Raw genomic sequence first — 21496 nt, forward strand, 5'->3', positions numbered from 1 at the left:
TCTTTCCTCACTGGGCTATTTTCCCTGTTGGAGCTCCTGGACTCATAGCATCCTTCTTTTCCAACTAGGATTGTAGCTTAGCATGTAATAATAATAACAAAGTAAATATCCATCCCATAAACCCTTGAAAATTTTGTTTAGATATGTAAAGTATTCTACGAATAATTTGTTGCCGCCGAAAATCGGCCACCAGTGGATATCGAAAAATGGCTACTGTGACTTTTCTATGGCAAATATCAATACGAAAATTGGTATGAATGTAGTTCACATAACACCCATCAAACCCTGTGCAAATCATTTGGATATCTGTAAAACTCAAGGAGTAGTTTGCTCCTCCTCGCTGATTTCTTAGATGAAAGTCGTCACAAACAAAAGTGACAGCCAGGGCATGCCTATAGCAGGTATGAACATGAAAATTAACAGAAACAAAGCTTATATATTATTAAATAATCCCTTAAAATTTTATTTCAATATATTTGTTGGTATAGGAGTTATTGACTCCTCCGCTGGAAATATCAACTGCTTCCCCCCACCACTTTGCCCCAAAATCTACGGTTAGGGAATGACTTTGCTACGGGTTGGGTGAGATAGCTTCAAAAAGAATTTTGCATTTCATATAAAGTCAATAATACCATAGAGAATACTGTACTGCACTGTATTAAGAAAAGTGGTAATATATCCTTCAGGAAATCATAGAAAATGATGATGTTACTGTTTATGGGATACTAAAATAAATATCTTTCTCTTGAATTTTTGAAGAAAATGTAAATAGATAAGTACTCAGGTTAGAAGAAGGTAGAGTATGCAACCAAACGTGCTTGCGTAAATATATTAAAATTACTTTTTCAATATTAAACTTACCCGATAATCATGTAGCTGTCAACTCCGTTGCCCGACAGAATTCTATGGAGGGATACGCCAGCTATCACAATACTAGAAGGGGGTGTACTTACCAGCGCCACCTGTGGCCAGGTACTCAAGTACTTCTTGTTGACACCTCCTCAATTATTCCTCTGTCGTGCTTCCGGCAAGACGTTCTGGGATACGCTTATGTTCTTGGAGTATTTTCACGACTTTGGTGAAGTATTTCTCTTTGATTTCGGCTGTCGCTTTACTGGAAACTTCTATTTTAGCTTAGTTAGCTTTTGGAATTAATTTGATTAATTATGGTGACGAAGAGAGTATGAACTCTCTTTCACCTTTAAATGGCCGACCCTTCCCTTAGACGGAAGTGTTGGTGTCTAAGAGAGTATAGACTCTCTTTCTTAATTTTGCTTAACAAAAGTTATAGATTTATTTTATATCTCTCCGCCTCTTATAGGCCTCTTCGATTAACTTCCTTTTATTATAAACTTATTAAAATTAATTTTTATATTTGTTTATATTCGACCTTCCTAATAGTAGGCGGTCTTTTCTTGGTACCGAAGTTAATTAACATTGAGCCCGTCATTTTGGTTTTACCTGTTAACATATTTTGCTATTTTAATGTCTTTGAAAGAATTTCTTTGATAGTCTCGTACTGTTTTCAAAGTTGAACTAACGTTTTGTTTTGTCTCTGCAGTTGTTGACGTTCAGAACGTTCAACTTGCGCTCTATCGTTACGATAGAGTAAGAATTTTCACGGTTTCACGTTGCAGTAAGAGTAACCGTGTCTAGCGTTTTGTTCATTCTTTCTTAACTTAATGGTTTTAATCCTAATAAAGGAACTTTTCATTTTGGGAAATATTTCAGTTTTTTCCTTTAACAATAATATGTTTTAACGATATATATGATTGGGCTCTTCTCTTCTCTCAGGTTCTAAGTCAAGAGAGAGAGAGAGAGAGAGAGAGAGATAGAGACGGAGGGAGAAAGAGGAGGATAAACGTTTCATTCAAGCGAGTAACGTTGTTATCGTTTTTGCTCTTCTCCCTAGTCTCTTTAGGGGAAGAAGGTAAACGTTTCTAGAGTGATCTAGTGTTTAGTCTCTTTCCAGCCACTGAATTATTTATCTTTCATTAGATTTTTCTGTTACATTGTAATTCTGTTTTCGCAATTACTAACTTTTGAGAAAGGATAGAATTGCGTGTTTCAGGTACAAACCACTTAAAGTTTCGAGTTCAGTGAAATAAGTGCAAACAGAAAATCAAAGTGATAAGTGATTAGCGCAAAGTGTGTCAGTGTTGTGCGTGAGGGTACTTCTGTGCGCGCCAGTCGTCCTCCCAGTCCGGGACCTCTTGCAAGCTCCCAAGCCCAGGGGAGAAGCAATGTCGAAGGGCAGAAGGGTTCAGCAGGCCTTGATCGGCGCACAGAAGTATCCTCGGTGGTTGTGGGCGTGTCTTACCGAGACCGTCACTCCCACCCGCAGACGATTGAGCCCTTATTTTGCTCGTCTGCAGAAGAAATTTAGGGGAGAAAACGCTGGTCTCAGGTCTCAAGACCTCTTAAACGTAAAGTCCAGACCTATGCCAGACGTACGAAGTTAGAGTTCAACAACCCGGATGCAGTCATTGGGTTAGCTCTGACTCTCCTCAGTCATCAGTTGTATGCACTCCGCCTAAGAGGAGTAAGGTTCTGCCACAACAGAGCTCGACTGTTAAGGCTTTACCTCAGCCTACTGTAGTTTCTACCGACCCCAAGTGGACTCTACTACAGTCCATGCAAGCACAGCTTTCGGACTTGATGCGTGAGTGTCGGGCTGAGAGTGTTGCGCCTCCGCCTCCGCCTACACTCCCTCCGCCTGCGCTCGCTCCGCCTGCGCTCGCTCCGCCTGCGCTCGCTCCGCCTGATCGCAGTACCACCTGCCAGGCGTACGATGTTGAGCCACGTTCTGAGTTTGCTGTTCCCAGTGGTGTTCAGCCTCCGCCTTCCTTAAGGCAACCTTTACAATGGGATCAGGAGGATTATACCTCTCTTCCTCCGCCTCCACTTGCTGCTCCACCAGTGGTGCAACTCTCGGTTGAGGTACAACAACCTCTCCCGTCCATGAGTCAGTCTCCTCAGCTCTCGCTGCAGCGAGCTCAACCCTCCACAAGGCAAGCACCACTACACCTTGGCCTTGCGCCTCAGGAGCCTCAGCTTGCGAGACATTTACCTTGTTCTGCGCAGCCTCAACCTCATCGCGCTCCGCTCACACCACAGGAACAGGAACTTGCTACTCCGCTTCCGCCAACCGCTCAGCAAGCGCAACCATTGGGTTCAACCACTCATGCCAGGAGTCAGCCTCCTCCACCCATGCGCCTACCTTCTGCTACTTCCTTTGATCAGCCTTTGCAGACTGAGCCTCAGGTGTTCCCTCAACAGAGTCTTGAAGAGGAAACCACAACTATTGTTGTTCCAGCTCGTTCTGACTCTGCTGTTCAGCATACCTTACCTCCATTTTCAAACCTTATGATAATGGAGGTTATTTGTATTACTTATAAAAATATATTTGTATTCCTGGCAATATATTTTTAACAATATCGCAAAATATGAATCTTGAGTTATGAATGTAAGGTATATATTATGTTGATATTAAAACCCCATGCAAGCATGCATAAAGCACTCTAGCACTGGTCATGGAATTTCTGAGAAATGTTAAACGCCATGCACACGCTCTGCTTACCTTACATGCTCTGCTTACAGCATGCTCTGCATACTACATGCTCTGCATACAGCATGCTCTGCATTCAGCATGCTCTGCATACAACATGCTCTACATACAGCATGCTCTGCATACAGCATGCTCTGCATACAACATGCTCTGCATACAGCATGCTCTGCATTCAGCATGCTCTGCATACAACATGCTCTGCATACAGCATGCTCTGCATTCAGCATGCTCTGCATACAACATGCTCTACATACAGCATGCTCTGCATACAGCATACTCTGCATACAACATGCTCTGCATACCTTACCGCATGCTTCTCAGTCACACATCTTTGGTTGTTGCCAACTCACTAGACTGTCAAGCAGTTTCATAACGTTGCCTTCTAGTCTGCTGCTTTTGCACCAGTGAACCCTCACTGAGAGAACTTAGCTTTTCTAGGATATGGTCCCTGTAGATGAGAAAGTTCTTTTCTCCCTCCTTCTGATATTCCCTTGAGGACTCTGTCATTTGGAGAGGAGCCTTTAGCTGCATAGCCTCCTATGGACTTTTATTTAAGCATAACATGCTTCCAGGGAAGGTAATGGTTCCACTTCAGTCGCTAATCCCGTCTGTTACCACACCTGCTCCCATAGACCTTGAGCTGTGTTACAAGACATGCAGTCCAAGCTTAGTCCTTGTTAGAGGATTTTTTGTTTACGGAGTCAATGTGTCACGGGGAAGACGTTCAACAACCAACAGAAGTGACTTGTTGTGACGCAGTGCGGCAACCTCAGCAACCCGATAAGGAGTTTGTCTGTACGACCCAGACAGTCTAGACAGATTCGGGTTGTCACTGTACTTCCTCGCTTGCCCATGATTGACAGTTCACAGACTGTGCAGCAGTACCATGATCTTGTGTCCGGCTCCGTCAGACGACTGGCTTTTAGGAGCTCCCACAAGTCGTCGCTGTCTGGAGATTTTCAAATGGACTATGGATCTGACCAAGGAACTGGGCCTCCTGGTCAATTTTGAGGAGTCTCAGCTCGTCCCATCCCAGACCATTGTCTCCTTGGGTATGGATCTTCAGAGTCGAGCTTTTCGGACTTTTCCGTCGGCCCCAAGGATCTTCCAAGCCCTAGAATGCATCCAGAGCATGCTGAGAAGGAACCGATGCTCAGTCAGGTAGTGGATGAGTCTAACAGGGACACTTTCATCGCTGGCCCTGTTCATCGTGTTAGGGAGACTCCACCTCCCCCCCCTTCAGTATCATCTAGCTGCTCACTGGATAAAGGACATGACGCTAGAGACGGTCTCAGTTCCTGTTTCCGAAGAGAGGAGGTCTTCTCTCGCGTGGTGTAAGAACAGCTTTCTTCTCAAGGAAGTCTACCTTTGGCTGTTCAGAAACACGACCGCCGTCTCCTCTCGGACGCATCAGACACGGGCTGGGGTGCGACTTTGGACGGACAAGAATGCTCGGGAACATGGAATCAGGAGCAAAGGACACTTCACATCAATTGCAAGGAGTTGTTGGCGGTTATTCTGGCCTTGATAAACTTCAAGTCCCTCCAGCTTAACAAAGTGGTGGAGGTGGACTCTGACAACACCACAGCCCTGGCTTACATCTTCAAGCAGGGAGGGACTCTTTCGTGGAAGTTGTTCTAGATCGCAAGGGACCTACTCATCTGGTCTAAAGATCGAAAGCTAACTGGTAACGAGGTTCATTCAGGGCGGTATGAATGTCATGGCAGATCACCTCAGACGGAAGGGTCAGGTCATCCCCACAGAGTGGACCCTTCTCAAGAATGTTTGCAGCAGACTTTGGGCCCTGTGGGGTCAGCCAACCATAGATCTGTTCACTACCTCGATAACCTAGAGACTCCTGTTGTATTGTTCTCCGATTCCAGACCCAGCAGCAGTTCACGTGGATGCTTTTCTGCTGGATTGGTTCCATCTCGACCTGTATGCATTCCCGCCGTTCAAGATTGTCAACAGGGTACTTCAGAAGTTCTCCTCTCACAAAGGGACACGGCTGACGTTGGTTGGCTCCGCTCTGGCCCGCGAGAGAATGGTTCTTAGAGGTACTGCAATGGCTGGTCGACATTCCCAGGACTCTTCCTCTAAGAGTGAACCTTCTAAGTCTACCTCACGTAAAGAAGGTACACCCAATCCTCCACGCTCTTCGTCTGACTGCCTTCAGACTTTCGAAAGACTCTCAAGAGCTAGGGGCTTTTCGAAGGAGGCAGCCAGAGCGATTGCCAAAGCAAGGAGAACATCCACTCTCAGAATCTATCAGTCTATAGGGGAAGTCTTCCGTAGCTGGTACAAGACCAATGCAGTTTCCTCAACCAGTACCACTGTAACCCAGATTGCTGACTTCCTGTTATATCTAAGGAAAGTAAGATCCCTTTCAGCTCCTACGATCAAGGGTTACAGAAGTATGTTGGCAGCGGTTTTCCGCCACAGAGGCTTGGATCTTTCCACCAACAAAGATCTACAGGACCTCCCTAGGTCTTTTGAGACCTCAAAGGAACGTCGGTTGTCCACTCCAGGCTGGAATCTAGACGTGGTCCTAAGGTTCCTTATGTCATCAAGATTTGAACCTCTCCAATCAGCCTCTTTTTAGGACCTCACATTAAAAACTCTTTTCCTCGTGTGCTTGACAACAGCTAAAAGAGTAAGTGAGATCCACGCCTTCAGCAGGATCATTGTTTTCACATCTGAAACGGCTACATGTTCCTTGCAGCTCGGTTTTTGCTAAACGAGCTTCCTTCACGTCCTTGGCCTAAGTCGTTCGAGATCCCAAGCCTGTCCAACTTGGTGGGGAATGATCTGAAGAGAGTACTTTGCCCAGTTAGAGCTCTTAGGTACTATCTAAAAAGGTCTTAACCTTTACAAGGACAATCAGAAGCCTTATAGTGTGCTATCAAGAAACCTTCTTTTCCAAGTTCTAAGAACTCAGTTTCTTACTATTCAGGCTTCTGATTAGAGAAACACATTCTCATCTGAAGGAAGAAGACCTTGCTTTGCTGAAGGTAAGGACACATGAAGTGGGAGCTGTGGCTACTTCAGTGGCCTTCAAACAGAGCCATTCTCTGCAGAGTGTTATGGATGCAACCTATTGGAGAAGCAAGTCAGTGTTCGCATCATTCTATCTCAAAGATGTCCAGTCTCTTTACGAGTACTGCTACACCCTGGGACCATTCGTAGCAACGAATGCAATAGTAGGCGAGGGCTCAGCCACTACATTCCCATAATCCCATAACCTTTTAACCTTTCTCTTGAATACTTTTTATGGGTTGTACGGTCGGCTAAGAAGCCTTCCACATCCTTGTTGATTTGGCGGGTGGTCAATTCTTTCTTGAGAAGCGCCGAGGTTAAAGGTTGTGATGAGGTCCTTTAGTATGGGTTGCAGCCCTGTATACTTTAGCACCTTTGAGTTGATTCAGCCTCCCAAGAGGAACGCTGCGCTCAGTAAGGAAGACGATCTTATTAAAGGCAGAGTAACGGTTCAAGTCGACTTCCTTACCAGGTACTTATTATTTCATTGTTATTGTGGATAACTGATTATATGAAATACGGGATACTTAGCTATCCTTTAATCTTGTACACTGGTTTTCACCCACCCCCCTGGGTGTGAATCAGCTACATGATTATCGGGTAAGTTTAATATTGAAAAATGTTATTTTTATTAGTAAAATAAATTTTTGAATATACTTACCCGATAATCATGATTTAATCGACCCTCCCTTCCTCCCCATAGAGAACCAGTGGACCGAGGAATAATTGAGGAGGTGTCAACAAGAAGTACTTGAGTACCTGGCCACAGGTGGCGCTGGTAAGTACACCCCCTTCTAGTATTGTGATAGCTGGCGTATCTCTCCATAGAATTCTGTCGGGCAACGGAGTTGACAGCTACATGATTATCGGGTAAGTATATTCAAAAATTTATTTTACTAATAAAAATAACATTTTTAGCAATAAAGCAAACTGATTTCACTGAAAAGAACTATTTGAGACTTGAAATATAGATTCTCTAGCCAAAAATACAATAATCTGAATTTCCAAAATTCAAAGCAAGAGGTCGTGAGTTGTGCCCTTTAACCAAGAAGTATATAGAGAGAGCTGGTGAAGCTTTGAACATTCACTCTAGCCAGTTGATAATGGACAAGAACTCTCAGAAAGAAACCTTTTCACTTTGTCTTGGCAAGGAGCAGCTTAACAAATGATTGACTAAACAAGCATGAAGTTCTAGCAATGGTCAGTTGGTCATGACTTGCAATAAATTGAGTTGAGCTGCCCTTTAAATAGTAAAACTTGTAAAGCTTATATGTTGGGCTTGTGAAAATGCTGATGGTGGCTATAAGCAATAAGATTCTGCTACCAGATTTGAACGAGCAATATTGATAACACTTTTACTGTTGAAGTTTCCTTATACCAATACAGTTGCCAAAAGTTGTAAGCATCACAAACCCAGTCCATTTCCTCTGTTGGGGATTTATTTTCTTACAAAGGCTTGGCTGCTTCTCATTATTCTAATCAGAAAATTAATAGATGATAAAGATTTGTGTTGGATGAACTAGGAACTTCTGTATAGTGATTGTGGTAACAGATGACGACATCCTTGGATTAGTTGGGCTAGAACTCAATCTTTCCTTAGTTATTAGGATTGGGAAAATAGCAGATAACAGCAAAGGCTTCTTTGAACAATTGGGATTAGTTGCTTTTTATGATGAAATCATATTGCCTGAGGACATTTGGAAGGCATAGAAGATGAAGAGCTTCTGAAGACCTTCACTGAGGCGAGAGCCCTATTCTGAGCTAAGCAGCTTTTTGACATCATCCTTTTCGGAATGAGCAGAGCTGGAGACAAAAGTTACAACTGTGGACAGAGTGTCTGTTTGAAGGGTATTAAAAGATTTCTCAGATCAATTGCAGTGCCTGATTTGAGGACAAAGTCAATGATTACCAAAAGAAAAGGGTATATTGGTTCAACCTCAACATATACCTTTTTAACATCATGATAGTCTTATTGCATTATAAATTCCCTTCCTTTGGATTTGTTAGTAATTAATGCACAGGGATAGTTGTGTGATAAATTACCATTGTGAGGTTTGTGATTGCCTCACTGTTCCTCACAGGGAAAGTATGTTTTAAGTTTGAATCATATTGAAACTTGCTTGATTTAGGGGGAAATCTGGAGAAGACTAGGCTAATTGTTTATAGCTGGGATGATGATGAAAATGACATGCTAGCACCATTCTTTAACACTGTACTTAATGTACAGTGTGACAGGTAACAAGTTGTTCGACTGGTGATGAAACATTATTGTCAACATATTGGTATTGATTTATTGGCGATATGTTGGCAAGCCTGGTGTAGATGAGTCTATGTGCTTAAAGATATCCGAGCAGACACAGAACACCAATAGAGACTGTATGAGCGAGACCATGAAGTGGCTGAAAGAAATGACTGTTAATTTAATGGAATGTTATATGCGTTGATTCCTTCTTTGATTTAAACACAAAACCACAATAGCAGCATGCTGACATACTCTTTCAAGTCTCTAGAGACAGGTGTAGATGGCTTCACCAAATTGAATTGCGTTACCAATATGTTGCTCAACATTCTTACAGACAAAGTTTCATACATCATTGTTGATATGTATCCAGGTGTTGACTAAGATTTTGAATTTTATTATTATGTCAGTAGACAAAATCTTGGTAGTATGGATATACCTTTAATGCTTAATAAACTGTAAGCACTGTTCCTTTAAGGTAGGCTTTGGGAGCATAAGGTGACTTTGTTTCCTTTTACCATCCTTCACAGCAAAAATTGTTTTGAGACTTGAGTTTTCTGCTATTTCTTCACTTCCCCTCTTTGGAAATGTTTTTAAGCATTTCATCAGACAACAAATTTCCATCTTTGGAGGGCAAGGCGCAGAACAGGAGTACACCTACTATTTTGCAGAAGTCTTTCTTTGGAAAGAGTTGAGGCAATAGCTCAATTGCATACCATGGTGGTGTTCACTGAACATTATCTTGAAGAATTATGGTTTTCTTATCGAGATTATTGGGCTCTGGGTCCTATAGTGGCTGCTGGTGATGTAGGTTTATAACTTATTTTAGTTGATTTTGATATTTTTAAATTTTTTTTTTTTTAGAAAAGCAATATGGAGTCCCATATTTCAAGGATGGATTGTTACCATTAATCTAAACCAGTTGAGTCCAAAATTTCAACTATTTCATGCGGTATTTCAATTCTATAAATCTCCTATCCCTTTCCTTCTGTGATGTCATACCTCCATCAGTGTGTGGGAGTCAGCAATATTAACATCAAGGAAGTTCATAGAAGTAAATGAAATTTTAATGATAAATTTTTTATTATTTCTATACAGGTACTCACCTGATGTTCATATACTGTACATGCTCACACTCCTCCCCTCTGGCTTGTAATGTCAAGTGGATAGGGAGAATAGTTTGACTAAGAAACTAAAATAACGAAGATTCCTTGGCACTTTTCTTTTTGTCGTTAACTGCTAAAGTATGTTATTACTTTACTAGAGGTAAAGAGAATTGGAAATATTTATTCAAATTTTACAGGTAAAAGTAGATAAACCAAGCTTCTGGAAAAGAAACAATATGAACATCATGTGAGTATAGAAATAGCAAATTTTATTATTAAAATTCCATTAATTTTAATTTATATGGTAAACCATAAAACCAATTACCAAAGGCAGAATCTACATGCATTTTAGCTTTGTGATTGGCTTGCACTTTTTTTATAATTTTGTTAATGTACAATCTTGTATGCAATGTTTTATTGATTATACTGTTGGTTTTAGCATTGTGCTCAATATTTGCTTGTTTTATTATGAAATAGTTTTTTATACTTCAAGCATGCTTTTCTGACTAATAGAGATATTTTGCGTGGTGAGCTTTTGAATGTTACACTTCTTCTTTTTGATGAAATTACGGTATTTTATGCAAATTAATATATAAATTTAAGTAAAAGTAGACCAGCTGATATGTAGGTTCACTAAATTATTAGTGCACAATTCTAAAAGTCTATTAAATCGTGGTTTATTCCTGGCTGTAGGTCTTGGGAGATTTTCTAGTTTTGTCAATTTCTTGTTTTACTATTATGACACGATGGCCAAAATAATTGACTGGTTAACAAGTCTTAGGTTTCTGTCACACCAGATTATACAATGAATACATTTATACATAGGTAGATCAATTGCCTTAATTCAAATAGAAATGGTTGGTTCATTGTGGCTGCTTGTATTTGCACAAAGGCAGTTTAGCTACATGTTTGTAAACACACATTGTTTTGAATACTAAAATTTAACATGCTGGACTTGTGGAGGCCTTACACCTAAATTACAATCCATGCTGCATTATAAAATTGGGTCTGGAAAACTTAACGTGATGTGGATATATCCTGTATTGAATCTGATTTTTGGTTTAAACTTTTACTGTTAAGAAAAGAAATACTGTACCAAGACCTCTAAACCTTAATTTGATATACATATTTAATACGATATTGATCCGAAAATTATATTGTTTGCTACTATTTAAAAAAAAAAAAACTTTTTACAAGCAAGAAGCAAAAGTAAGAATGTCTAGGTATTATTTGAAATCAAACTGTATCGTGGGAATACAAACTGTATCATGGGACTATGTAACTATTTTAGGAAGCTGCGTGATGATGTCTTGAAATACTTCTTGAATAATAAGTGTTTAATGCTATTTACCTCTATGTTTTTGTGTGTATTTTATTGCACTTATTACACTGCTTTTGACCTGAACTTTTGCACCATTTGTTTTTATGACTGAAAATTTTTTTGTTTGTTATATTTACTGTTGGTGTTATAACTATAGAATAACCGTGTGCAAGGATATTAAACTTTTTAGCATGAAATATTTTGTCCAATGCACCATCTTTAAATTAGTCAAGATTTAATTATACTGGCTAGTGTGAATGAACTTTGTTTGGTTTTGGTAACCAATATATGAAAGGAAAAGAAAAGTCAAGTAAAATATTTATGCCTTTTTACAATCATTTATAATAATATTAAGTACTGTAGTCTGGGGAGGGGCTCATTTATGTATCAAGAGCACCTGTTTCATGATTATTGGTAGACAGATTGATTAGCTAAATGTTTTTTGTAAACATGTTTAAGGAAATATAACTGAAAACTTTCTAAGATTTCCAATGATATAAAATAGTACTGTATTAGACACGCTTACTGGCTGTTCCTAAACTGTTGTTGTTATATTGTAAATCTTCTCTACTGTACTGTCTAAACTTCTGAAGGAAAACAATTAAATTGAAATGCTGTACTGTAATTCCTCAGGGTTACAGCCCTCATTCAACAGTTTTAGCGTATTGGATGGTTTGTAGTGATATATCCTGTCCCGAAGAGGTTATTAATTCATCTGTATCCAAAATTTCTTCGGATCATTGTGTAAACTGTTTGTTGCTAGCAGCATGATTATTTAATGTGTCCTCTTTTGTCCTTATGTCCTTACTTATTTCTTGCAGTTTGTATCAGACTTAAGTTTTACTTATGTACAATACAACCCAATCAATTTAATTCTTTGTGAGGACCGTACTCTCATTACTCAAATCTATGCAATTGCACCAAACTAGATTACCTTTACCTGATTTCTTTTTTATTTCTTGTACTAAAAAAGCTTTGATTATGGTTCCAGGTTTCAGTTACTCTTAAAACATGTAGGAGAGTGAAATTGTAAAACAGGCTTCCTTACCCATAGAGTTCGTATAGCTGATGAGGTTTAAGCAAGGCAAGAGATTTGTTAAACTTGGCCCTCACGATTGGGCTTGGTTACTATAGACATATTATTATAATGAATTAATAGTTTTCAAGTCAAGACAGGGGGTAAAAAGAATATCCAGATGGATTTCATTGAGCAGTCAGTTTTTTATATAAACTGCAAGATGGTCCTCTCTCCAGGTAGAACTCTAAAGGGAGACAGAAGTCTAATCTGGATAAATTGAGTAACTTTCATGAAAAAATTATGCCCAAAATGCTTACAAACAGGCAACAAAAATTGATATTAATACTCAAAACTGTGTAACTAATCTCATCTTCAGTGCTAAACAACTAGAAAAGTCTAATATCACAAAACATGAGTGAATGGTTAACGAGCAATTAATAAAAACCCAGTCCATTGTAGTTCTAAATATCAAAGGTATCTGTTGTATAAAAGAAAAGGGTAATAATTCCTTACACTATTACAGTGCTTGAAATCTAGGAAAATAGGTTACTACACATCATAAAGGAGAGAGTTAGTAAACCAGTTTGCTATAATGTCAAGGACGCCAACGTGAAAAATAATCCTGTGAAGAAATAAAGAAACTGACATAAGTGTACCTGAGTGTATTCTCAAGCATGAGAACTCTAACCCATTGCAGTGGAAGACCATGGTACAGAGACTATGGCACTTTTCAAGACTAGAGAACAGTGGTTTCAATTTAGACACTTTCTCATAGAAGAGCTGCTTACCATAGCCAGAGTCCCTTTTACCCTTACCAAGTGTTAAGTAGCCAGTAAACAATTACAGTGCAGTAGGTAGCCCCTTGTCTAGGGTAACATATACATGTAAGTCTGTAATGAATGGTAGAATACCTGGCTCCTCTTCATTTTTCTGTCCCATCTCTTGAGAGGACGAAGCTGTCGAAACGTTACATGCTGGATCTGATTTAATGCTGGTAAGTTACACTTTTGAGTTCCATTCTTGAATCCTGAAGAAGTAGTTTCTCCCCCATCCTCCCTATCAAGGGAGTGCATGGTGGATTTTATACCAACCCATTGATATCTTGAAGGTATCTTATTCCTAGCTGATTTCCCCCTTGGGGAGAGTTTCTTTAGGTGACCATATGCAATTCCTTTTGTAATGACCATACCCTATCAGGTTTCCCATCTCTATGAAAGACAGAGAGTAGGTTGCTGGAGTCATCTCCTTTGCTCCTGTACGGAGCCAGGCAGACTGACACTTCCAGGGGAAAAAAGAACGATCTAGTTCTGTTCTAGTGGAACTTCTAATCCACCATGCAGTGAGTCTTCCTATTATAGGACAAGAGAGTTATGGGGTCCTTTGACTGGCCAGACAGTACCACATTTTATCCTTTCTTTGGTTACGGCTCTTCCCTGTGCTTACACATACACAGAATAGTCTGGTCTATTCTTTACAGATTCTCCTCTGTCCTCATACACCTGACAATTCTTATTCTTAACTACTGCAGTGTAATTGTTCAGTGGCTGCTTTCCTCTAGTTAAGGGTAGAAGTGACTCTTTAGCTATGGTAAGCAGCTCTTCTAGGAGAAGGACACTCCAAAATCAAACCATTGTCCTCTAATCTTGGGTAGTGCCATAACCTCTGTACCATGGTCTTCCACTGTCTTGTGTTAGAGTTCTCTTACTTGAGGGTACACATGGGCACACATTTCTAAATAATTTCTCTCCCTCTTGTTTTGTCAAAGTATTTATAGTTTATTTAGGGGATATTTACTTTGGTGTTGTTGCTGTTCTTATAATATTTTATATTTACTCTTTTCCTTTCCTTGCTGAGCTATTTTCCCAGTTGGGGCCCTTGGGCTTATAGTATCCTGCTTTTCCAACTGGGTTTATAGCTTAGCAATTAATAATAGGAACAAATCAAATTTTTACAGTAATTTGTATTTTTCCAAGCTATAAAAACTCAAGTCCTTTAAGTTAACTTCCCTCCTCAAACATTCATCTCGGTCCTCAGCCGATAGATCGAAGTGAGGCTAGTCCTGCTGATGGGAGGTGTTGGGGCTGCTCACCCACTCCTTCCATTGGTCGTTTAACCCCTCGTTAAACGATTCTACACACCGCTCAAGCTTGTGTTGAAAACACCTCCCTATTAAAGGGTCAAGGTTTCGTATAGCTAGGGAAAAGGCAGATTATTTTAAGAATTTGTGGGTATTCTGAATTTATTTTCATTACCACAAATCATAAAAAACAATCACACAAAAGTTATACTGTACAGTATATGGTGTATATTTAACAATGAAAGAAAGACAAACTAAGTGCTACTTCATTTTTTATACTAAAAGAATCTTTGTCCTTTAATAGGAGTATGCTTACAGCATAGTAGCGGGAGGGTGGCTGATAATCCTTCCCAGCTGATAGGCCACTTTGCTTTCAGCCATTGGATAGTACAGACATATCTCCGATGTCCTCAGCTGACTGTTTTAATCCTTTGCTTTTCTTTTAAAAGAATGTGTTGGCAAATCATCATATGTGAAGGATGTTTAGAAGGAAAGGATTTATAGTTGTTTCCCAGTAATTGTAGCTCTGTGACAGTTTTCTGTTCTTATCTGCCAATATCCACATTCTTGTTCTTGTTGGACTGCATTCCTGTTTGTTCCTTATTCCCTTGCTTGTGTGGTCATGTGAGAATGACAACGTAATTGTAAGGCGGTTGGCAGTCCTTAAACATCATTGTGCTCTATTAGAGTAAGAAATTTTTGCTGGTGCTGAGTGTGAAAGGGGATGTTGCTGCCTTTCTTACCTTCAGTGTCTTTCCGATTCCTTAGAAGCACTAAGGACTAATCATCTAGTTGTATTGCATCTTCTTGGAGTTTCAGTGGTCTCTTTCACCATGGAAGTGTTATCATTGGCTTGTATGACCTAGTAGAAGGGGAACTTCAAATTCTTCCTTCTCCTTTGCTCAACTTTGTAATAGACTCTTAGTTGCTTCTTCTAGAGGAAGACAAGTAGAAGACGTCATCAAGGAAGTTCAGGAAAACTAATCGATAGGGGTCATGTACGTGTGACTCCTATCGTTTCTCTTCCCGTGGAAGAGACAATGCTGCACCAGGAACCAAATTTCTTAGCTAAGTGCTGAAAGTTGTCTCATTGTAGGAAGGAATGTCAGTACACTCAACTCAGGAAAAGTGTCTCGATATGAGTGCTCGCACACCTTTCACCTATGCTCTGTCTCATACTGGAAAAAGTGTCGAGAGTTGTCCCATAGCGAGAAGAAATAGTGGCATGCGCAATTCTCATACGAAGCTGAGCACTTGCACTTCCAGTTGGGATGAAAGGCACTACTCTTCTTCCTCCTTCCTGCACAATCTCTTTTTCAGCACAAAGAGGTAATGGTGCATGCTGAGAATTGTTCCTTAACTGGAAGAAACATCGGTATGCACTGCTTCTGCACTTGCACTTGGTCCTGCACCATATGCAGTGCTCTCGACCGAGCATTACTGTACTACTTTATTCAAAGAAGACATCGTCTCAGAAGATCGACCAACATTGCTGTATTTTGTCATATGATCTCTCCTCACGTATATGAGGATGATACGTAGCAGGAGGAATGCTATGTACTAAGATTGTACCCAGCACCAAGCAGTATGTACTTAGATCGTACCTAGCAACGAGCAGTACGTGCCAAAATCGTACCCAGCATTGAGCTGTACATCCCAATATTGTACCCAGAACCAAGCAGTACGTGCCAAGATTGTACCCACATTGATGGGTATGTGGTGTAGTTCCCATACCTGTTATCAGCTTTCAGAATCATATGAGACTGAGCACTCAATCCCTCAGTTGGGATAAGAAGTGCTCCCCTCTTTCCTGTCTTCTTCCAACAGTTCCCGAAAAACATTGAGATCACCGCTAAGGAAGATGTCAGGCTAGCAGAAGGATTGTGGTGATCAAATTTCCCCTCACTGAGTAGTGTATGGACACAAGCAGACTATTTCAACACCATCACCAAGACAGCTTTTCATGTGCAAGGCTTCCACACCTACAGTCTCAGCACTGTCACCAAGACCACACTCCACATGGAAGGGTTCCAGAAGCAACAGGATTCCACACCCACTCTCTCCATGCTCCCAACCTCTACACGTATGCAAGGTCTCCACGATATGTACTTGGAACGTACTGTACTGCCTTTAACGCGTATGCTCATGGTCTCCACGCATGAGGACTTGGATAGTACTACCTTCCACGGCTGCCTGGTCTTCATGTGCACCTGGGCTCCACGAGCACCTGAGATCCATGCGTTCTGTCTGCACAGTCGACAAAAATGAGCTTGATGACATTGATGAGAAGCGGACTAAAGTCAGTGAGGAGAGTGATGACGTTAGCAGACTGTCTTGTCATAGACCTCTTCCTCACCTGTCTCTTGCTGAATGACACTCCGCATACCTTGGATCCACATGCTCGTTGGTCTCCACGTCATCGGCCTCCACACGTGTGGACACCAAGCACACTCAAACTCCTCACACTTACCTTTCAGTGATCATAATGTTCAAGTAACAGGGCACCTCTCACCTGCTTCTTCCCTGCATTCTACGCTGACATATTGAGATCTTCTTATGCTCCGAGGCCAGTCTACATCAAGAGATCCTCCCATATTCCGAGACCAGATAATGACAGGGGTACTTCACATTCATCCTCGTGTTTTAGTCAAAGAAATTGACTTCGCACGACCGCTTCATCAAATTTTCACAACACATACTTGCTATGTATTTCTGCAGGAAGGGTATCAGCACTTCCTGCTCCTAGTACTGAACATGCTCGAGGGGGGCCGGGTGGGATGAAGGCTGCCACCCTTAACCACTGTTCTGGATGGGCGACAGAGGGAACCGAAGCATATGTGCTCCCCTTACCATATCACCTTACCTTTTCGGTATCTTCCCCGCTTGTTGATGAGCCTGTAAATGTGATACCTGTCCACCCAAAGAGAATAAACCTGGTGTCACCAAACCACAGGAAGACCGTTTGGGCCGAGTCTTACGAGACATCAACCAATTCCTCTAGTGTACATGGTTTCGTATGAGTAGCAGCAGTGTACCAAAACCCGACCCTCTCCAAGAAAGTGTTTCAATGTTAGGTATGGGAGCTCGCACTCCTACTAATGCTAGGTCTCGTGAGACCAATTAGAAGTACTGCTTGTCAGGACATTGGCAGCTGCCCTTATCACTCTATTATTCCAGAACATTTCTAGGATGCTTCAGTGACTCCTTTGTGCAGGATAGTAGGCGGCTGCCCTCGTCCATTTCCTTCTTTGGAAAGTTCCTGAGATGACAACCCAGTAGAAAGAGCATGATGGAGTGCATGTGCATAAGCAGCACAAACATATAATTTTAGCATATCGTCTTATCCCGGCTGTCGGATCGCACGATACAATCACCACGGCCACGACCATCACACACACTACATCCACGATGCTGGTCTCCATGCACTCCGTTAGCACTTGAACGTTCATGGTGTGTCCACTTGATGTGGGATCGGACTGCACCGCACTTGTTGGACACCACACGATTGGGCACACTGCGATTATATCTCTCGGTTTTGTTATTCAGTTACTTATTTGGTACAGAACTTAGGCCATCTGCGTTGTTTCAGATTTTCCAGCCTATGGTACTGGCAAAAGAGGACTGCATGGATGATCTTATTGCTTGTACGAACTACAAGGTCATTCCTTTGAGAGCACCAAGGTTTTCTCATGGTCATTCCTTGGTGTATCATCATATGGGAACATTCCAATTGGTTTCTCTCTTCCTTGCGCTTGTTCTCTACAGTCCTCATTTCCTTGGGATCAGCCGAGTGCCACGATCGGGAACCATGTGATCGTTTCATTTCAGTCAAGAACTACACAATTGGTACTCATGCTCATTCTTTGGGTGATCAGTACTTTAGAGTAACCAGGGAACTAGCACATGAGTGACCTATTATTTTGTTCCATCTCAGCACTCATAGACCTAAGGTCTTCCAACATGCTGGAATCTTTCAATGCTTGAGATTTTCTGACACACCAAGACTATGCCAAGACCTAGATCATACCACTCTCAGGGAATTGTCGAGGACATGAGATCTTAATATGCTTCGAGATTTTATCAGGAACCAAGACTTTTCAACTCATTTACGCAGTGGGGATTGGAACCGGTAACTTCTCAGGTCCAATCTCGGCATCTATACAAGCACCGAGATACCACATGGTGCTCACACGTTTGTCGGCAAAGATCCTTGCCAACTAAGAACAGGCTTTCGCTTGACGCTGTTACACACTGCATAGTGCCATGCTCTACTGTTCACTCTCCAAAGGCTAAGGCACATAGCACCTAAAAGCATGAGAACCAGAAGCAGTTCAGTCTTCAAAAGAGGTCAGCCAAATTACTCATCCCTTCCTCTATAGATGGCTCAGCCCATTCTGGTTGTGGATTGGCTGGCTTCTTCAAAGAATTTCAGGAGAATCTTTGAACCTACGGCATCCTCCAGCTATCCTCCACTACCTCATTAAGTTTTAACAGAAATATCTACCATTGCCATGAGCATACTCTTATTAAAGGAAAAATACATAATACTGTTAAAAATTTGTGATATTATTTGCTGAAAAGAAGCATAACCACTTCTCATACATTTCCTTGAAATGTATGATCTACTTAGTCTTTTCATATTAGTGCGGAACACTTTTTTTATGTATAATTGTCATTTACAGTAATGGGACTTCAGTCTCTTTCTTATCGTAATCTAGTTATATAAAAAATTCCCATGAAAGGAAACCCAGCAGAAATTAAGTAAAAAAAAATCATACCTTAATTGTTTTGAGCTAAGGATTGGAAACTATTAAAAACTTTGAGAGAATCTAATGACCTTTTAGAGTCAGTGTGTGACAATCTCTCTATCTATGTAGGCCTATTTACCAAGGCACTCCTTCCAATTTTTGGGGGAAGCCAACATAAAAAAAGAACAAAAAGGGACTTATCGTCTTTTTCTCCTCCCAGCCTGACAAGGGATTCAGCCAAGTTTGGTTGGTACTGCTAGGGTGCCGAAGCCCATCCTCCCCCTTTATCCACCACAAATGAAGCTTCATATGCTGAATTCCCTACTGCTGCTACCTCAACAGTCAAGGTGACTGGAGGAAGCAACAGGGCCTACTGGAACTGCTTCACAATCACTTGCCATTCATTCTTATCTCTAGCATGCTCTTTTGCCTCTCTCACATCTATCCTCCTATCGCCTAGAGCTTTCTTCACTCCATCCATCGACCCAAACCTTGGCCGTCCTCTTATACTTCACCCATCAATTCTTGCATTGATCACCTTCTTCAGCAGACAGCCATTTTGCATTCTTTCTAGATGGCCAAACCACCTCAACACATTCATATCCACTCTAGCTGCTAACTCCTTTGTTATACCTGTTCTCACCCTCACTAGGGGGGACAAAGTATGTTCCTTCAATTTTCCAAATAAAGTAAGTACCAAAGCCTTGGCAAAAGCAGTTTACTTTGCAGTAAATACTGAGGCACAGTCATGTAACTAAGGTACAAATGATTCATCATTACCTTGTTTCAAGACCATCTTATGACCTTGAACCATGGGTAGATAGCTAAATATGCTCCTTATGAACTACATTATGTTCAAAGAATTTGAGGCTAACCTCTTCTATGGGAGTTTTCTTCTGTGATAATTTTTTAAGCTATAAAGCACAAAAAAGGGTGTGCATTTCTGATAAACAGAGAGGATATGTAATCCAAGAGGTTGAGATTTTTGTGCATGGCTATGAGTTGACTTCTTCTTGGAAAAAGAGATCTCTCTGTGCATTGTCTCATTCATTGGGTCAAACCTGGTCAAAGATATTTCTTCAGTGTAAAGTGACTTTTTAATGGGAATCAACCTAACATGGCTTCTCTTCCATGAAGTTTGAAGTTGACATTTCCAAATTTTTCTCTTTATGATATAGTTGATACTCCATTGCCCTCTAGCTTGAATCAAACCTTTAGTTAATGCCGCCTCATTCATTGTGGTATGATATTCGAATATCCACAATTACCTCAGAGTCCTATATAAAGCTCTTATAATTAATCATATATCTTTAATGTTTGGTGTTTGTCTGACCATACATACATGAGGAAAAGAATGTTCTTTTTCACAATTGGCTAGCTAATATTCAGCTACGTTTGTACTTTACCTCAGAAACTTAATTGGTTAAAGTAAAAAAAAAAAAGAACTGGAAATTCAAGGTCCATAAATAGAATTCCTTTGGCCTGAAGTTTAACTTTATCACGTTTCATATATCATTAGTTTTACATTTTTTAGTAAATGGTTTGCAATGAATACAATACTAAGCTGTAAACATGGTCAAAGTTTAGACATCACTGTTGCCACGTTTGATGGATAGACCGGCTTAACCTAACTACGGTATTTTAGTGTTTTTATGGTCAATTATGTGTATTTTGTATATGTTACTGTCCCTTAAAATAGAAAAAAATTATGCTAATAACTGCTGATTTTGTTGTAAAGATTAGATTTCTGTCATTCTTTGGGCAAGTTCACATTTTTTTTATGGAAGCTGTTGATGATGGGTGGAATTTAATAGTTTTGCTGTTCATACTCACATTTTGTTGCTTTGGGTTGAATGTTTTATATATTTTTTTGTCATGGAATTTATTGTGATTAATAAATTGCATTATTTATATTTTTCATGGTTACTAAATAGCCGATGAATTGATGCAAAGATGATATTTCTGCTGTGACTTGTAATTTTTAGTCTGGTAGGTTCTTGAATGAAAATGATAATTTCGTTCTTTTTGAGAATTCCACATCTATTTTCATCACCATTCGTCATGTGACGAGATGAGCATTGATAAACATGAAGTGTCAACACATTGAATGAGTGGCCCTCCCGAATTTCAGGTTATTGCTGATTATGACATGACTATTACCAAATCACATGTGAATGGAAAGAGAGCAGATTCAAGTTTTGGTGAGTTGATTAAATTGATATGTTCATCTTTTTTATTTGCAATTGCAAGTTTATTATTATGATATTCTAAAGTTACTTTTTGTCACCTGTATGTACATTTTAAAGGATTGTAGATATGGCATAATATTGTATTCATAACATTTGAGTCTTTTCATCTTAGGCTCTTGCTCTATGTAGATAAG

The 21496-nt window shown here is 40.4% G+C and overlaps 1 protein-coding gene across 4 annotated transcripts in view; it reads left to right on the top strand.

The window, feature by feature from the left end:
* cN-IIIB (cytosolic 5'-nucleotidase IIIB) overlaps positions 1–21496 on the top strand; it is a 123506-nt gene that overhangs the window by 45142 nt on the left and 56868 nt on the right. Inside the window, exon 4 of one of the 4 annotated variants that reach the window (XM_068375560.1) lies at positions 21245–21314. The exons of the other annotated variants lie outside the window; for them this stretch is intronic. Coding sequence (XP_068231661.1) covers positions 21245–21314 — 70 coding nt within the window. The remainder of the gene's footprint in view (positions 1–21244; positions 21315–21496) is intronic. 4 annotated transcript variants of the gene reach the window in all.

Source organism: Palaemon carinicauda, chromosome 6 (genome assembly GCF_036898095.1).
Source record: "Palaemon carinicauda isolate YSFRI2023 chromosome 6, ASM3689809v2, whole genome shotgun sequence".
Lineage (NCBI taxonomy): Eukaryota > Metazoa > Arthropoda > Malacostraca > Decapoda > Palaemonidae > Palaemon > Palaemon carinicauda.